The sequence below is a fragment of the Rattus rattus genome, chromosome 9 (assembly GCF_011064425.1).
Source record: "Rattus rattus isolate New Zealand chromosome 9, Rrattus_CSIRO_v1, whole genome shotgun sequence".
NCBI lineage: Eukaryota > Metazoa > Chordata > Mammalia > Rodentia > Muridae > Rattus > Rattus rattus.
In genome coordinates, this window is record NC_046162.1 from 60,325,592 (window position 1) to 60,338,549 (window position 12,958).

The window sequence follows — 12,958 nt, forward strand, 5'->3', positions numbered from 1 at the left end:
TGTTTGCCTGCAGATATCCACTCTGTTTGCTTTACTCATTGCTGTTTTCAACTGTTGAAACCATGTCTCACTCGGTACCTCAAGCTGACTATGATCCCCAGCCCCTTAGCTCGCCTCGTGGAGTTCTGGGGATCCCAGGCAAATACCACCGTGGCATGCTCTGAGACACGACAGAAATCTGTGTCAATTTTAGATCTAGTCCCAGTTTTTCCAAAGACTGAGGAAAAACATAAAATAATCTTGATTTTTGTTAGTTTAATTGGAATGTATGTATATTAAAAAAGGTACGTGTTTTATGTGTGCAGCGTGAGTGATAATACGTGCGCACACCTGCATAGTAGCCATGGGGACAACCCAATGCTGACATGTTGCTAATGTTTCCTAGGAGCACAGCGGTTCCACTGTCCCCTCCATTCTGAACAGGATGCAGACAAACCAGACACCCCCGACGTATAACAAAACCAACAAGTTCACGCACGGCTTCCAGAACATAGTCGATGCTTATGGGATTGGCACTTACCGAGAAATTAACCCAGGTAAACACATTTGATCCTTTCCTCTAGCAGGTATGTCTGGTCCTCGTTCTACTGGCTGCCTATGCCTTAGGAAAGCTGTGAGTGCAGCCGGGCACACAATTGCAAATTTATTTAATGTTTTGTGTGTGTGTGTGTGTGTGTGCGTGTGTGCGTGTGTGCGTGTGTGTGTGTGTGCGCGCGCAAACCTTGTAAATGGCATCATTATGTCAAGAGACTGGACATGTCTACCACTTGGTTTGATTCTTTTAATATTTTAAACTGTTTTTGGTGTTGTTTTGAGACAAGGTCTCACCATTTTTCCCTGGCTGGCCTGGAACTCACTTTGTAGACCAAGTTGGCTTCCAAGTCACAGAGAATCTGCCTATACCTGCTTCCTAGCGCTAGGTGTGCGCCACCATGCCTGGCTAGTATTTCAGTTTTAAACCCTGTTGGACAACTCTTTTAAAGATCTAAAGATGAGACTGGAGAGATGGCTCAGCGGTTAAGGGCACTCACTGGCTGCTCTTCCAGAGGTCCTAAGTTCAATTCTCAGCAACCACATGGTGGCTCACAACCATCTGTAATGGGATCTGATGCCCTCTTCTGGCACATAGGTCATATATGTATATATAGGTCATATACATAAAATAAATAAATCTTTAAAAACTGTTAAGTTTAAAAAAAAAAAAAAGATCTGAAGATGGCCAGACTTCAGCTGTTGTGTAATTCCTGCAAAATGTGTCCATTGGACAAAAACAGATCTATCACCAAGTAACACTTGTGTGTGTCCTCAGTGCTACAAAATACCGCCCTCTCAAAAGAGTAACATCACTAGGAATGGTGGCGCACACCTTTGATCCCCGCACTCAGAAGGAAGAGGCAGACAGATCTCTTAAGTTCAAGGCCAGCCTGGTCTACAGAGTAAGTTCTAAGCCAGACAGGGGCTACACAGTGAAACCCTGTCTCAAAAACTCAACCAAACACACGCTTGGCTTTGGGGAAACTGAATGACTTCTTGGTTTCCTCGTCCTGAGGCTAGAGAGAAAACACGGCACTGGGAACTGTTTTCAGCACAAGTCAGGGGTTTCCTGTGTTCAGTTAATTATCCATTCAAGAGTCCAGCATTCGGGGTTGGGGATTTAGCTCAGTGGTAGAGCGCTTGCCCAGGAAGCGCAAAGCCCTGGGTTGGTCCCAGCTCCTAAAAAAAAAAAAAAAAAAAAAAAAAAAAAAAAAAAAAAGAGTCCAGCATTCATTTTTAGCCTGCAGCTCAGAAAGCGTTGCTGCACAGAGAGGCAACAGCTGGCGGAGCCCAGAGCAGAGTCCCGAGGCTGAAGGAAGGAAAGAGAACAGGGCTCTCTGTTTCCCTCCATCCTTACTGTGAAGTGTCAGCTGTAATGCAGCCATCAGCTGCTCCGTGAGGGTGTGGACCTCACCGTGACAGATTTTCCTGTGAGAGGGTCTGTTCGTGCAACATGCAGGAATAAGCATTCCACGTCAGCCTCAGAGCGCAGGCAGGAATGAGGAATGGGGGATTCGTGCCTTCACTTACCTCGTGTCTTTCCCTCTGGCTCCTTTGTAGCTCCGTACACCGTCATCACCTTCCCCTTTCTGTTTGCTGTGATGTTTGGAGATTTTGGGCACGGCATTTTGATGACTCTGTTTGCTGTGTGGATGGTGTTGAGGGAGAGCCGGATCCTCTCCCAGAAGAACGAGAATGAGGTACCGTTCTAGTGACCCCTGCACTGGCCTGGGTGGTGTGGTCTCCCCAGCATTCATATTAAAGTAATGATCAGAAGGTCCATGAAGTTACAAAGCGGGAATACTAAGTTATGTGAATATTGAAGAAGCCATGTGCTGAGCAAGTGATTTATTTTAGCATTTTTCTTATTTCATTGGTAGTTCTGGGCGTGATCCTTGACGTCACTGGGGCTAGGCTGGTACTCAGTGAGCTGCTTCTCTGGCCATCCTAGCCTCCTATTTTAGTTGTTAGTTGAAGCCCTCAGGGTGGAGTGGGCTGCTGTGTGGTTGGTGTAAGTAACAGTGTCACCAGGGAAACTGCCACACTTCATTCTCGCAACCTTTCCTCTGGCTCCCAGATGTTTAGCATGGTGTTCAGCGGCCGATACATTATCCTTCTGATGGGACTGTTCTCCATTTACACTGGACTCATCTACAATGACTGCTTTTCCAAGTCTCTGAATATCTTTGGGTCATCATGGAGCGTACGGCCAATGTTCACCATAGGGAACTGGACGTAAGTTGCGGAAGCCAAAAGCCAAAGCTAATTCCTTGTATGGTTAGCTCTGTAGGGCCAGCAGTGAACCAACACCCGTTTCCGTAGTTGAAAATGTTTGGTTCAGAAGGGCGTATTATCTCCTCATATTTACACACCAGTTTATGAAGGGCTTTATGATTTGCTCAGCAAATATCAAGGATCTGAGCCTACCAATGAATGTAACCTATCTACTTAGCTTGTAAATTAAAAGCAAGTTACCCAAATGCCCTACTCAGTTATGTATTAGTGCTTACTTTTGTTATTTTGTCTTTTTTTTTTCCCGGAGCTGAGGACCGAACCCAGGGCCTTGTGCTTGCTAAGCAAGCGCTCTACCACTGAGCTAAATCCCCAGCCCCGCTTACTTTTTCTTTACGTTTGATTCCCTCTTGTTCTTAACTACTAATTCCTCTTTTCTTCTTTTTGTACGCATGCACGCAGGCATGTAATTGTATAGAGATACATGGGTGTGTTGTGGAGGCCCAAGGCTGACGCTGGTTGTCCTCCTAACTGACATTCTCCTTACACATGGAGCCTTCAGGGTCCCCTGAACCTGGGGCTTACCACACAGCGAGGCTGGTTAGCTAGCTTGTTGGTCTCCACCTCCCTTAAGGACTGTTACACCAGCCTGGCTTTTATGCAGGTTCTGGGGATGCAAACTCGGTCTCCTTGCTTACCAGGCATGCACACTCCCCATAGCCATCTCCCCCAGCCCCTAGTTTCTTCATTTTCACTGAGGAATCGAGATACCTGTGGTTGTTTCTTTTGTGCTTAGTTTTTAGACTGAGTAGCTCCCTTTTCTCAATCAAAATTAAATGTAACTTTCTCTAACCCAATAGGGAGGAGACGCTCCTGGGGAGTTCTGTCCTCCAGCTGAACCCAGCTATCCCTGGAGTCTTTGGTGGCCCTTACCCATTTGGCATTGATCCGGTAAGTGTACCTCTTTTTGACATGCGGCTTTCCCTACAGATTGATGTGTATTTGTTTGAGTACGAAGAGTTGACCTGAAGGCCTTGTGTGTGCAGAGTAGATCTGAAGGCCTTGCGTGTGCTGGGCAGATGCTCTCTAGCTCTTGAGCTGTGCGCCAGCCCTCTGCTTGTTTTGTTTCGTTTTAAGATAAGTTCTCAGCAGGCTGTCTTTGAACTCACTCTAGCTCAAGCAGGGCTTGAGCTTTTTAATCTTCCTGCCTCAGCTTTGAAGTTTTTAACTGATCTGGAAATGAGAGGTTAGGTAGGGATAACTAGAGCACACCCATAACCCTAGCACTTGGGGAGTTGAGGTGGTAAGATCACCCAAGTATGAGGCCAGTTCAGGCTTTGTAGTGAAACCTGTACAAAAACGCCCAAAAAAACACCACCGACAAAAAACCAAACCCCAAAACTGACTTATATATTAAATATTAAAGCAGGAGCTGGGATGTGCTCAGTCAGTCATGGGCTTGTCACACAGCATAAGGACCAAAGTTCAGATCCCAGCAGCCACATAATGGCTGGCATGTTGGCACGCACCTTTAGTCCAAGCACTGAGGAGTAGGGACAGGCCGGGCCTCTGTTCTTGTGGAAATGCAATCGTATAATTATGGGAAACTAATGTTTTTCTGTCATCGCTCCTCAGCACGTAAGTCTCAAAGGGGCTCCTCTTTGGGTCATGTTGCATTAGAAGGTTTTGTTTTCATTTTTTATCTTAGTGTGGATGGAGCCCAGCATCTCAGACAGCCTAGCCAAGCATTCCGGCCACTGAGCTAGGCCCCCAGCACACAATGTTTGAATCATTTGCCCTGAGTTCATTTAAGAGGGGGGAAAAAGGCACTAAAAATTAATCCTGCGTGAAATTAAGACAGAATTTCCAACAACTTTTGCAATGGTACTTCTGCAATTTTGTACCATGTACCCCACCAAGCAGCTTTCTAGGATTAGTGATTATAAAGTTAGACTATTGATCAAGTCTGAAAAATGTTGATGATCCTTTACGTCACACAGTATCAGATGCTCAGGCAAGCTGTAACTCCCGTGTTTGTTTTTTGAGACAGGGTCTCACATAGTGAGCCCAGGCTGTCCTCAAACTCTTCAGGTAGTGGAATGTGGCCTTGAACTGCCAATTCTCATGCCTCTACCTCCTAAGTGTTGGCATTACAGAGATGTGCCACCGCACCTAGTCTAGATTTAATGTTTCACTTTGATTGAGTGTTTGATTGCCATGCCTATTTTATATTCCTATCTAAAGGGGTTGGAAAAAATCTGTGAGCCCTTCATCTAGGCATTGGGTCTTAATGGCTCCATAAAGGGGGAAGAAGAAAGAACCCAACAATGTAGAAAGAATTCTTACATTCTTACATGAGCCAGGCAGTGGTGGCGCAGGCATTTAATTCCTCAGTGCTCAGGAGGCAGAGGCAGGTAGATCTTTGCATTCAAGGCCAGTCTGGTCTACAGAATGAGTTCCAGGACAGCCAGGACTACACAGGTAAACCCTGCCTTAAAAAATACAAAACAGGGGCTGGAGAGATGGCTCAGTGGTTAGGAGCACTGACTGCTCTTCCAGAGGTCCTGAGTTCAATTCCCAGCAACCACATGGTGGCTCACAACCATCTGTAATGGGATCCAGTGCCCTCTTCTGGTGTGTCTGAAGACAGAAACAGTGTACTTATATACAGAAAATAAAAACAAATTCTTTAAAATAAATACAAAACAAAACTTCTGTGGCAAGAGTTATGCCAGTGATACTTAGTCATTTTACCTTTATTTTTCTATGTTCTGTGTATGGTGTTTTGCCTCTATATTCATCTGAACATCACACGTATGTGGTACTTGAGGAGACCAGGCATTAGATGCCCTAGGACCGGAGTTATAGATGGTGGTGAGTCACCCCGTGGGTGCTGGTCATTGAAACCAGGTCCCCTGGATGGACAACAAATAATACTAAACAACGGGGCCCTCTCTCCAGTGCACAGCTGACACTTAAAAAGTAGGTGGTCCAGTCATGGCGGCACATGCCTGTGATCCCTACACACTGGGGAGATAGGTAGAGCATTGGGAGTGTTGGGGGCTTAGCTCCATTGTGTAGCATTTGCCTACCATATACAAAATGTATAAAGCCCTGGCCTTAGACTCTAGTGTGTGTGTGTGTGTGTATGCGTGCACACAAACAATCACTGTTGATACTTTTGTGATATGATGATTGTATTGTAGACTTTTTTTTTTTTTCGGAGCTGAGGACCAAACCCAGGGCCTTGCACTTGCTAGGCAAGCGCTCTACCACTGAGCTAAATCCCCAACCCTGTAGTCGTGTTTTTAAAAGACATCTTTTCCTTTGAGAGATCCAGACTGATCTATTTAAAAGTAAACACTAGGCTATTTCAGCTTTATCCCAAAGTAATATGCAAGTGGAAAGACAGTATGCAGAAAAGAGGTTGGCCAAGTCTTTAAATTGGTGGGAATGAAGCAGGGCATGGGGGCACATGCCTTTATTCCCAGCACTTGAGAGGCAGGCAGATCTCTGAATTCAGCCTGGTCTACAAGTGAGTTCCAGGACAGCCAGGGCTATTACAGAGAAACCCTTTCTTGAAAAACAAAGTCAATCAAATCAAATCAGCTGCTGGGGATGATCAAAGCTGGCTGATACATACATAAATGTCTGTTATGGTATTATCTTTATTTGAATAAATTGTTCCGAATTTTCACTAAAAAGGGTATTTTTTAGGCAGATGCATAGTGTTTTCCCACTTGAGAATTCTTGGTGCAGTACCTTCTAGTTTTCTGTCCTTGTAACAGATTTGGAACATCGCAACCAACAAGCTGACCTTCCTCAACTCCTTCAAGATGAAGATGTCTGTTATTCTTGGGATCATCCACATGCTGTTTGGGGTCAGCCTGAGCCTTTTCAACCACATGTGAGTCCCTCTGTCACTGTCATCATGCAGCTGCATCAGTGGGGGACACCCTTGCCTAAAGATAGCTTCACATTAGTTCCTTATCTGTTTATAGGTACAGAAAAAGACCTTTGAAAAAGATGCGGGAAGTTTCTTTCGATTTAGTGAACTCTTGTCTTGGAGTATGTGTATGTGTGGTTACATGCACGTGTGTGTAGTGTTCACAGAGGCCACAGGCATCACGTCTCCCGGGGCTGGAGTTATAGGTGGTAGTGAGCTGCCTGGTGTGGGTGCTGGGAACTTGTACTTGGGTCATCTGCAGAAGCAGTAAGTGCCCTTAACTGATAAGCCATCTCTCCAACCCCATTTTTTCTTCCTTGCTGTGTAATTCATACAAAATTATGAAGTGTGATTTGATTTGATTTTCCGGAGACTTCCTTAGAGAGTATGGAGGTGGTTCTAGAGCCAATGGAGGCCCAGAAGTTGGAAGTGTAGTCTCTTTGTCTCCAGTGCTTCTGGCTGCCGCCTCAGTGTGATGCAGACGGAGCTGAGGGAACAGTGTGTGGACAAACCTAGCGAGGGCTCGCTCCCGCCAGTGCAGGGCCCATAGGCTGGTCACTCTTAACGTCAGTTCTCTTTCCCTTCTTAGCTATTTCAAGAAGCCCCTGAACATCTACTTTGGCTTTATTCCCGAGATAATCTTCATGTCCTCGCTGTTCGGCTACCTGGTCATCCTCATCTTTTACAAGTGGACAGCCTACGATGCCCACTCGTCTAGAAATGCCCCGAGCCTCCTGATCCATTTCATAAACATGTTCCTCTTCTCCTACCCAGAGTCTGGTAACGCAATGCTGTACTCTGGACAGGTACGTCAGCTCGAGGAGGGGCGTTGTAGGTGGCTACCCAGGTCACATGTAACTCTGATCTGAACAAAGCCTAGAAACGTTGTTCTGTAATACCTGGCTTTCAGTTTGTACCATCACATAGTATGAACTAAGTAGTACCGTAGAGTCAAACCACTCCCTATACCGCCTAGCTCGGGGGTTCAGTAATGACTCCGTGCTACAGAGGTAGAACTTGTAGGGCTAAGGAGTTGTAGTCCCTGAATACAGGCCTGTACTCACAAGGCTGCGGTGGGAGAGGCCAGAGATCTAGGCAAGCCTAGTGACTTCCAAGCCAGGGTGAGTTACATAGTAAGATCCTGTCTCAAACAACTAGATGAGTAAAGGGAGCACAATGTAGATCTGCCATTTAATGGGATAGTTACTGGTTTTGGCATGGCCTCCTCATTATTTAGAGAACACAGGTAATAGTCAGAGGCCAACAAAAACATATTGTTTGGGGGAAGCATGCTGCTGTTGGAAACAGTCTGTTTGGCTAGTGGATTTTGTTGTCTCTTATTTGCAGAAAGGAATTCAGTGTTTCCTCATAGTGGTGGCAATGCTCTGTGTCCCCTGGATGCTGCTGTTTAAGCCGTTGATCCTTCGCCATCAGTACCTGAGGAAGAAGCATTTGGTGAGTGTGTTTCTATGGCTGAAGGCTACTAGACGTTTTCCCTGTTTAAGATGGAGGCAGGTAATTTAGAGGAGGTAATTTACTGTGCATACATGCATGTATCCTATCTCGGATTTGTGTTACATATGAGCATGAACACGGGGCCTGCCAATGTCAGAGAACTACACATTTCTTGCTCAGACACCTGGATCGGAGAGAATAAATCATATGTTTTTACCTTTTCTGGTGGTGATTTTTCTCACGCTCTCCGCAGCACAGTCCAGCCCTGGCCCCACCCGTCTAGGTGCAGCATCAGCCAAAACAAGGTTAGAAGAGCTGCAGACAGTGAACTCACTCCTGTGGTTTGCCTGGGCAGCCACAGGACTGACACAAAGACGGTTTTCTTTTAAAACGAGACTATGACGCTTCATCAACTGAATCACCTGGGAAAGGGTCTGATTAAAAGCACACTGATTTTTTTCTTCTTCTTCTTTTAAGAAGCAGCATATGCACACACAGGTGTTTACTTTAACATACGTGTGTATATCAACTCTCCACACAGACACACACACAAAGATAAGCTTGCCAAATGTTCAATGCTACGTGTAATTTCTGGCTATCCAATAATGCTTACTGCATTGCCCGGGAAAACCCAAGACATCTTGTTGCATGACCCCATGGCTGTGAGATGACCCCTCCGTTGGAGAGCAGCTGAGTTACAAGACCCTCCTTCTCCCTTCTCTGACCATCTTCATCTTTTCATGTGCCCTCCATTCGTCTCTCCTCCCCCCTCCCCACCCCTCTCTCGTTCTCTTCTCCCTTCTTTTCTCCCATTCACTATCAGGAAGGGCAACCCGTGGAGGCCCCAGTCACACCAGCCCCGAGCCTACAGGGATTAGAGGCAGCACCGGCTGCAACAGTGAGTCACTTAACTCCGGCAAAGCAAAATGTTTGTTTAAAGAGGTGGCAAACAGTGCAGCCGAATTCTTTTTCAATGCTGTTGAGAGCGTGGGACGTGTGCTCTCGAGAAGGGTGGCCTTGTTGCTCACCGAGACCATGACAGAGGAGCCGTCTACCTCTTAGGAATAGATCAGGTATCCTCTTTCCCATTGGCCTACTAAGTTTCTGTTTGGATGTGTAAGGACAATCCTACCTTCAGGAGCCAAGTGGCCTCTGTATCCCCTCTTCGAGTCCCATCCTCTTACTCCAGGACGGCAGCTTTTGGGCTCATCCACTTTTGTTCTGTATCCTGTGACCGTGTGTGGGGTGGGTTTTCAGCATGGAGACAAGCGGGGCTCGAACTCTTTCATTGATGTCTCTGTTCTCTGCACTTGCAAGCCCTTCATTAAGGGATATTTGTCCTTGTTTTGGGGTGTTCGGTCATGACTTGCCTTCTTTAGAGGAGGTCCGTATCTCTTTTTCTTACTGGGGTGCAGAAGGCTTGTATACCCAGCTGTTTTACTGAGTCCCTGCATGCTGCTCATCTGTCATAGCCACCAGAGCCATCTGTCTAGACCTTCCCTTCTTCTGTCACAATTCAGTGACAGAACTTTGAATGTCAGACATTTGACATCATTTCACCAGAATCTTTGAATGCACCATGTCAATGCAGCCCAGCATCCAAGATTTTCAGTCTCGCTGGTCAGGATTGTTCTGTTAGCATACACCACTTTAAGAGAAACGCATGTTTATGCCAGATGAAACTTTAATCTTGCTATCTGAAATTATCTTCAAGTTGAGGAACATACTGCCCATCCATGATTTTCTTTCCACATCATTTTCTTGCCTGCTTGGCATTGTTCTCGATGCCTTTAAGTGTGGCGCCATCTTCCATGCTAAGCTCCACAGTAACCCTCCTGGTCTGGAAGCTTTCACACTCATGGCGTCTGCTTAGCCACCGATCTGTAGCCAAATCTCTTTCTGGAGAGCAGCCCAACAGCAACAGGATGACCGTACTCCAAGAAGGACCCTGTACCCTTGACCCCAGGGGTGTGGCAGTGAGCACAGCGCCGCTCCGGCTCTGCTTCTTGTCTCCTCCGTGGTCTCTGTAAATGGCGTTGTCACAGCTCAGCAGTTCTTTTCTTGTCTTTACTGATGTTTCTCTCATCTCCTTCCTGTGACTCTTGTTCCCTGAGCTCTGCAGGATACCCATTAGAGTGTGGCTGGGAGGTCTAACCTGTCCGTTCTCACTTCTTCTGCTGGCTAAGGGAAATCTTAGGGAAATGGATTCTGTTTTGGGAGTTTTGAATTCTGAGGCTTTCCACTTCCACCCTGTATGACCCAGGCCAAGAGACAATGGAGTCTTCCCTGCACCCTTTATAATGCTTAGAGCCCTCCTTTTAAAGTTAGTTAGGTATCATTTGAGTCTAACCTGGAAGTGCTTAGATGTTAGTGATTCCCAGATCTGAAGACCTAGTAAACGTGGAAAACATGGGTATTAAAACAGATGGGTGGAAGAAAAAAAAAGTAAAGTGGTCTATAATCCCATGACCCCACTGAACTAAGAGGGGGCAGGAGAGTGCAATGGGTACATTTTGGCTAGAGAACTCTTGTCCTAACCAAGAAGCCTCAGTCCTCCCCACTCTCCTCCTCCAGGGCATTGCTACCAGGGGCAGGCTTTGCCCTCAGCACGTGTGTGTCACCTGTGGAGACACGTGGAGACATATATGTACACCTAGAAGGAGAGAGATGTCTCAGGACCTGTTTAAACTGACGCAATCTTCTGCCTCTCAGTGTTTCTTAACAGAGTTGCTTTCCTAGAAGTTGCCCGTCTCTTTGTGGTACCTAACATTGCCTAGAATCCACTGGATATGGCACAACTATGTAGTCCCTTTTGAAGATACATATGATAATTGTTCCAGTTCTTTGCTAGCATAAACAGTGACGCAGAGAATATCCTGATGTGTATGTGTCCTACTGGATTTTGTAGACGTAGATGTCCAGACACTGGGACTGTTGAATCTCCAGGGGTCAGTGTGTTTTGTATCCTGGGGTACCCATCACAGCGAGTATATCCTCTCTCAACAGTGCCCCCCCTGTACCCTTTCCCAGACCTGAGCCTATACTTCCTGGGGATAGCATTTGAGAGTCTATTGAGAATGTAGCTTCTAGCTGGGTGTAGGAGTGCATGCCTTTAGTCCCAGACAGAGGCAGGCAGATCTCTCGGTTCAAAGCCAGCCTGGTCTACAAAATGAATTTCAGGACAGCCAGGACTACACAGAATAACCCTGTCTCAAACAATAGTAACAACAACAAGAAGGGAGCTTCCATAGAGCTCCTCCTGTGCCTTTTCTATGAGCCTTGTAGGACTGCTGCTACAAGAAAAGGAGAATCTACCATGAAAACCCTGGGGGCTGAACTGGCCAGTGAGTTTTAAAAGCGGTACCCCAAAAGCTGAAGCTAAGGAGTGGGGACACAGGGAGGTTCCAGCCCTGTTTCCACATTGTTGAAGCTTACTGGTGCAGTCACGCTGCAGGCAGGCAGGCAGTCCTCCAACTTTAGGCTGACAGAACCCATAGGAAGTGGTCCAGGGGCTGCTTCCTAAGTCCCTTCTGCTCTGCCAGAGCCCTCTGATAGAAAGGCTCTCTGCCTTCCTTTACAGTTTAACACTCAGAATTCTTTAGCCGTAAATGAGTGTCTGTTAGGATGTTGTGATGTTTTGTTTTGTTTTCTGCGAAGACCTTGGGGAATCTCTTTGTTTCTAGACAAGCCTGATATATTTCTGGTAGATGTTGCTGGAACCCTTGGGTCCTGTCAAGTCTCTCAGAGCAGGCTGTAGTCATCCCATCACCCACTGACATCCCTAGCCCCACAACACACTTGGAAAATCTCATCTTCAGTTCCAGCAACACTCAGGCCCTCTCAGACTTTACAGATGAGCCATGCTCATTGTGAGGGAGTGTTCATGTTCAGCTTCTCACGCATGCAGAACTCTGTGAGCATTAGCCAAGGCCAGGTCGTTCTGTCTTGGTGTCGTTGGATGAGGTGGTAAAAGGCAGGCTGCCGCCCCTGGGGTCCAGAGTGGTGGTGGCGGCTGGGGCGGGACAGCACTTGTTTTTATGTAGCCTGTCCCTTTGGTGGCCGTTGCTTCTGTTGATAGGATGTATGCCTTTCTGAGGACCGTGTGTACTAACCATCGCCCTTCCCCACCTCACAGCGTGCCGCATTAAAGCCCAGGCAAATACTGCTCTTTCTGTTCGTCTGTGTAGGGAACTCTCAACTTTGGTGGGATCAGGGTGGGCAACGGACCGACAGAGGAGGATGCTGAAATTATTCAGCATGACCAGCTCTCCACCCATTCAGAGGACGCAGAAGAGGTAAGAGCCGGCGGTGCGGGCTTCCTCTCCTTACCTTGGGCAGCTCTAGTCTTGTTTCCTAAGAGGCTTACTCAATCGTCTCCTTGAAAAATAAAACTACTAATGATTGGCCACTGTCAGGCCTGCTTGGGCTGCTGCAGCTTGCCCCGCGGGGCCTGCTCTAATCTATGGCCACAGAGCCAGCTCTGCTCTGCTCTTCTTGAAGTCCTCGGGTCCGTGGTGCACTGCATGTGACCTCAGTTGCTAACTGCTCTCCACTCAGGCAGCGCCTAGCATCTCACTTCTTGTTAACCAGAACCCCAGAAGCCTTCAGGATAGCGTCTTCATCCTCCGACCCCAGAGTCCTCACGCACACTGCCCAGCAGCGGTGTTCAGCGATTCTTTTTGAGGCCTGCCCCATCCATGTATTCTTGATCCAGGGGTTTTTGCTTGTTTTTCAAGAGCTTTTAAGTTTTGCTATCTGTCTTCTTTTTAGACTGCGAGTGAATGGAAAGGA

At 46.8% G+C, this 12,958-nt stretch overlaps 1 protein-coding gene across 6 annotated transcripts in view; it reads left to right on the forward strand.

The window, feature by feature from the left end:
* Atp6v0a1 (ATPase H+ transporting V0 subunit a1) overlaps positions 1-12,958 on the forward strand; it is a 54,083-nt gene that overhangs the window by 26,713 nt on the left and 14,412 nt on the right. For 5 of the 6 annotated variants that reach the window (XM_032914045.1, XM_032914047.1, XM_032914048.1 and 2 more), the window contains exons 11-18: positions 386-536; positions 2,095-2,234; positions 2,612-2,769; positions 3,627-3,717; positions 6,555-6,673; positions 7,302-7,518; positions 8,060-8,167; positions 12,355-12,462. In XM_032914045.1, the coding sequence (XP_032769936.1) occupies positions 386-536; positions 2,095-2,234; positions 2,612-2,769; positions 3,627-3,717; positions 6,555-6,673; positions 7,302-7,518; positions 8,060-8,167; positions 12,355-12,462 (1,092 nt within the window). Of the gene's footprint in view, positions 1-385; positions 537-2,094; positions 2,235-2,611; positions 2,770-3,626; positions 3,718-6,554; positions 6,674-7,301; positions 7,519-8,059; positions 8,168-8,990; positions 9,066-12,354; positions 12,463-12,958 lie in introns of all 6 variants that reach the window. The other variant, XM_032914051.1, reaches the window with a different exon arrangement.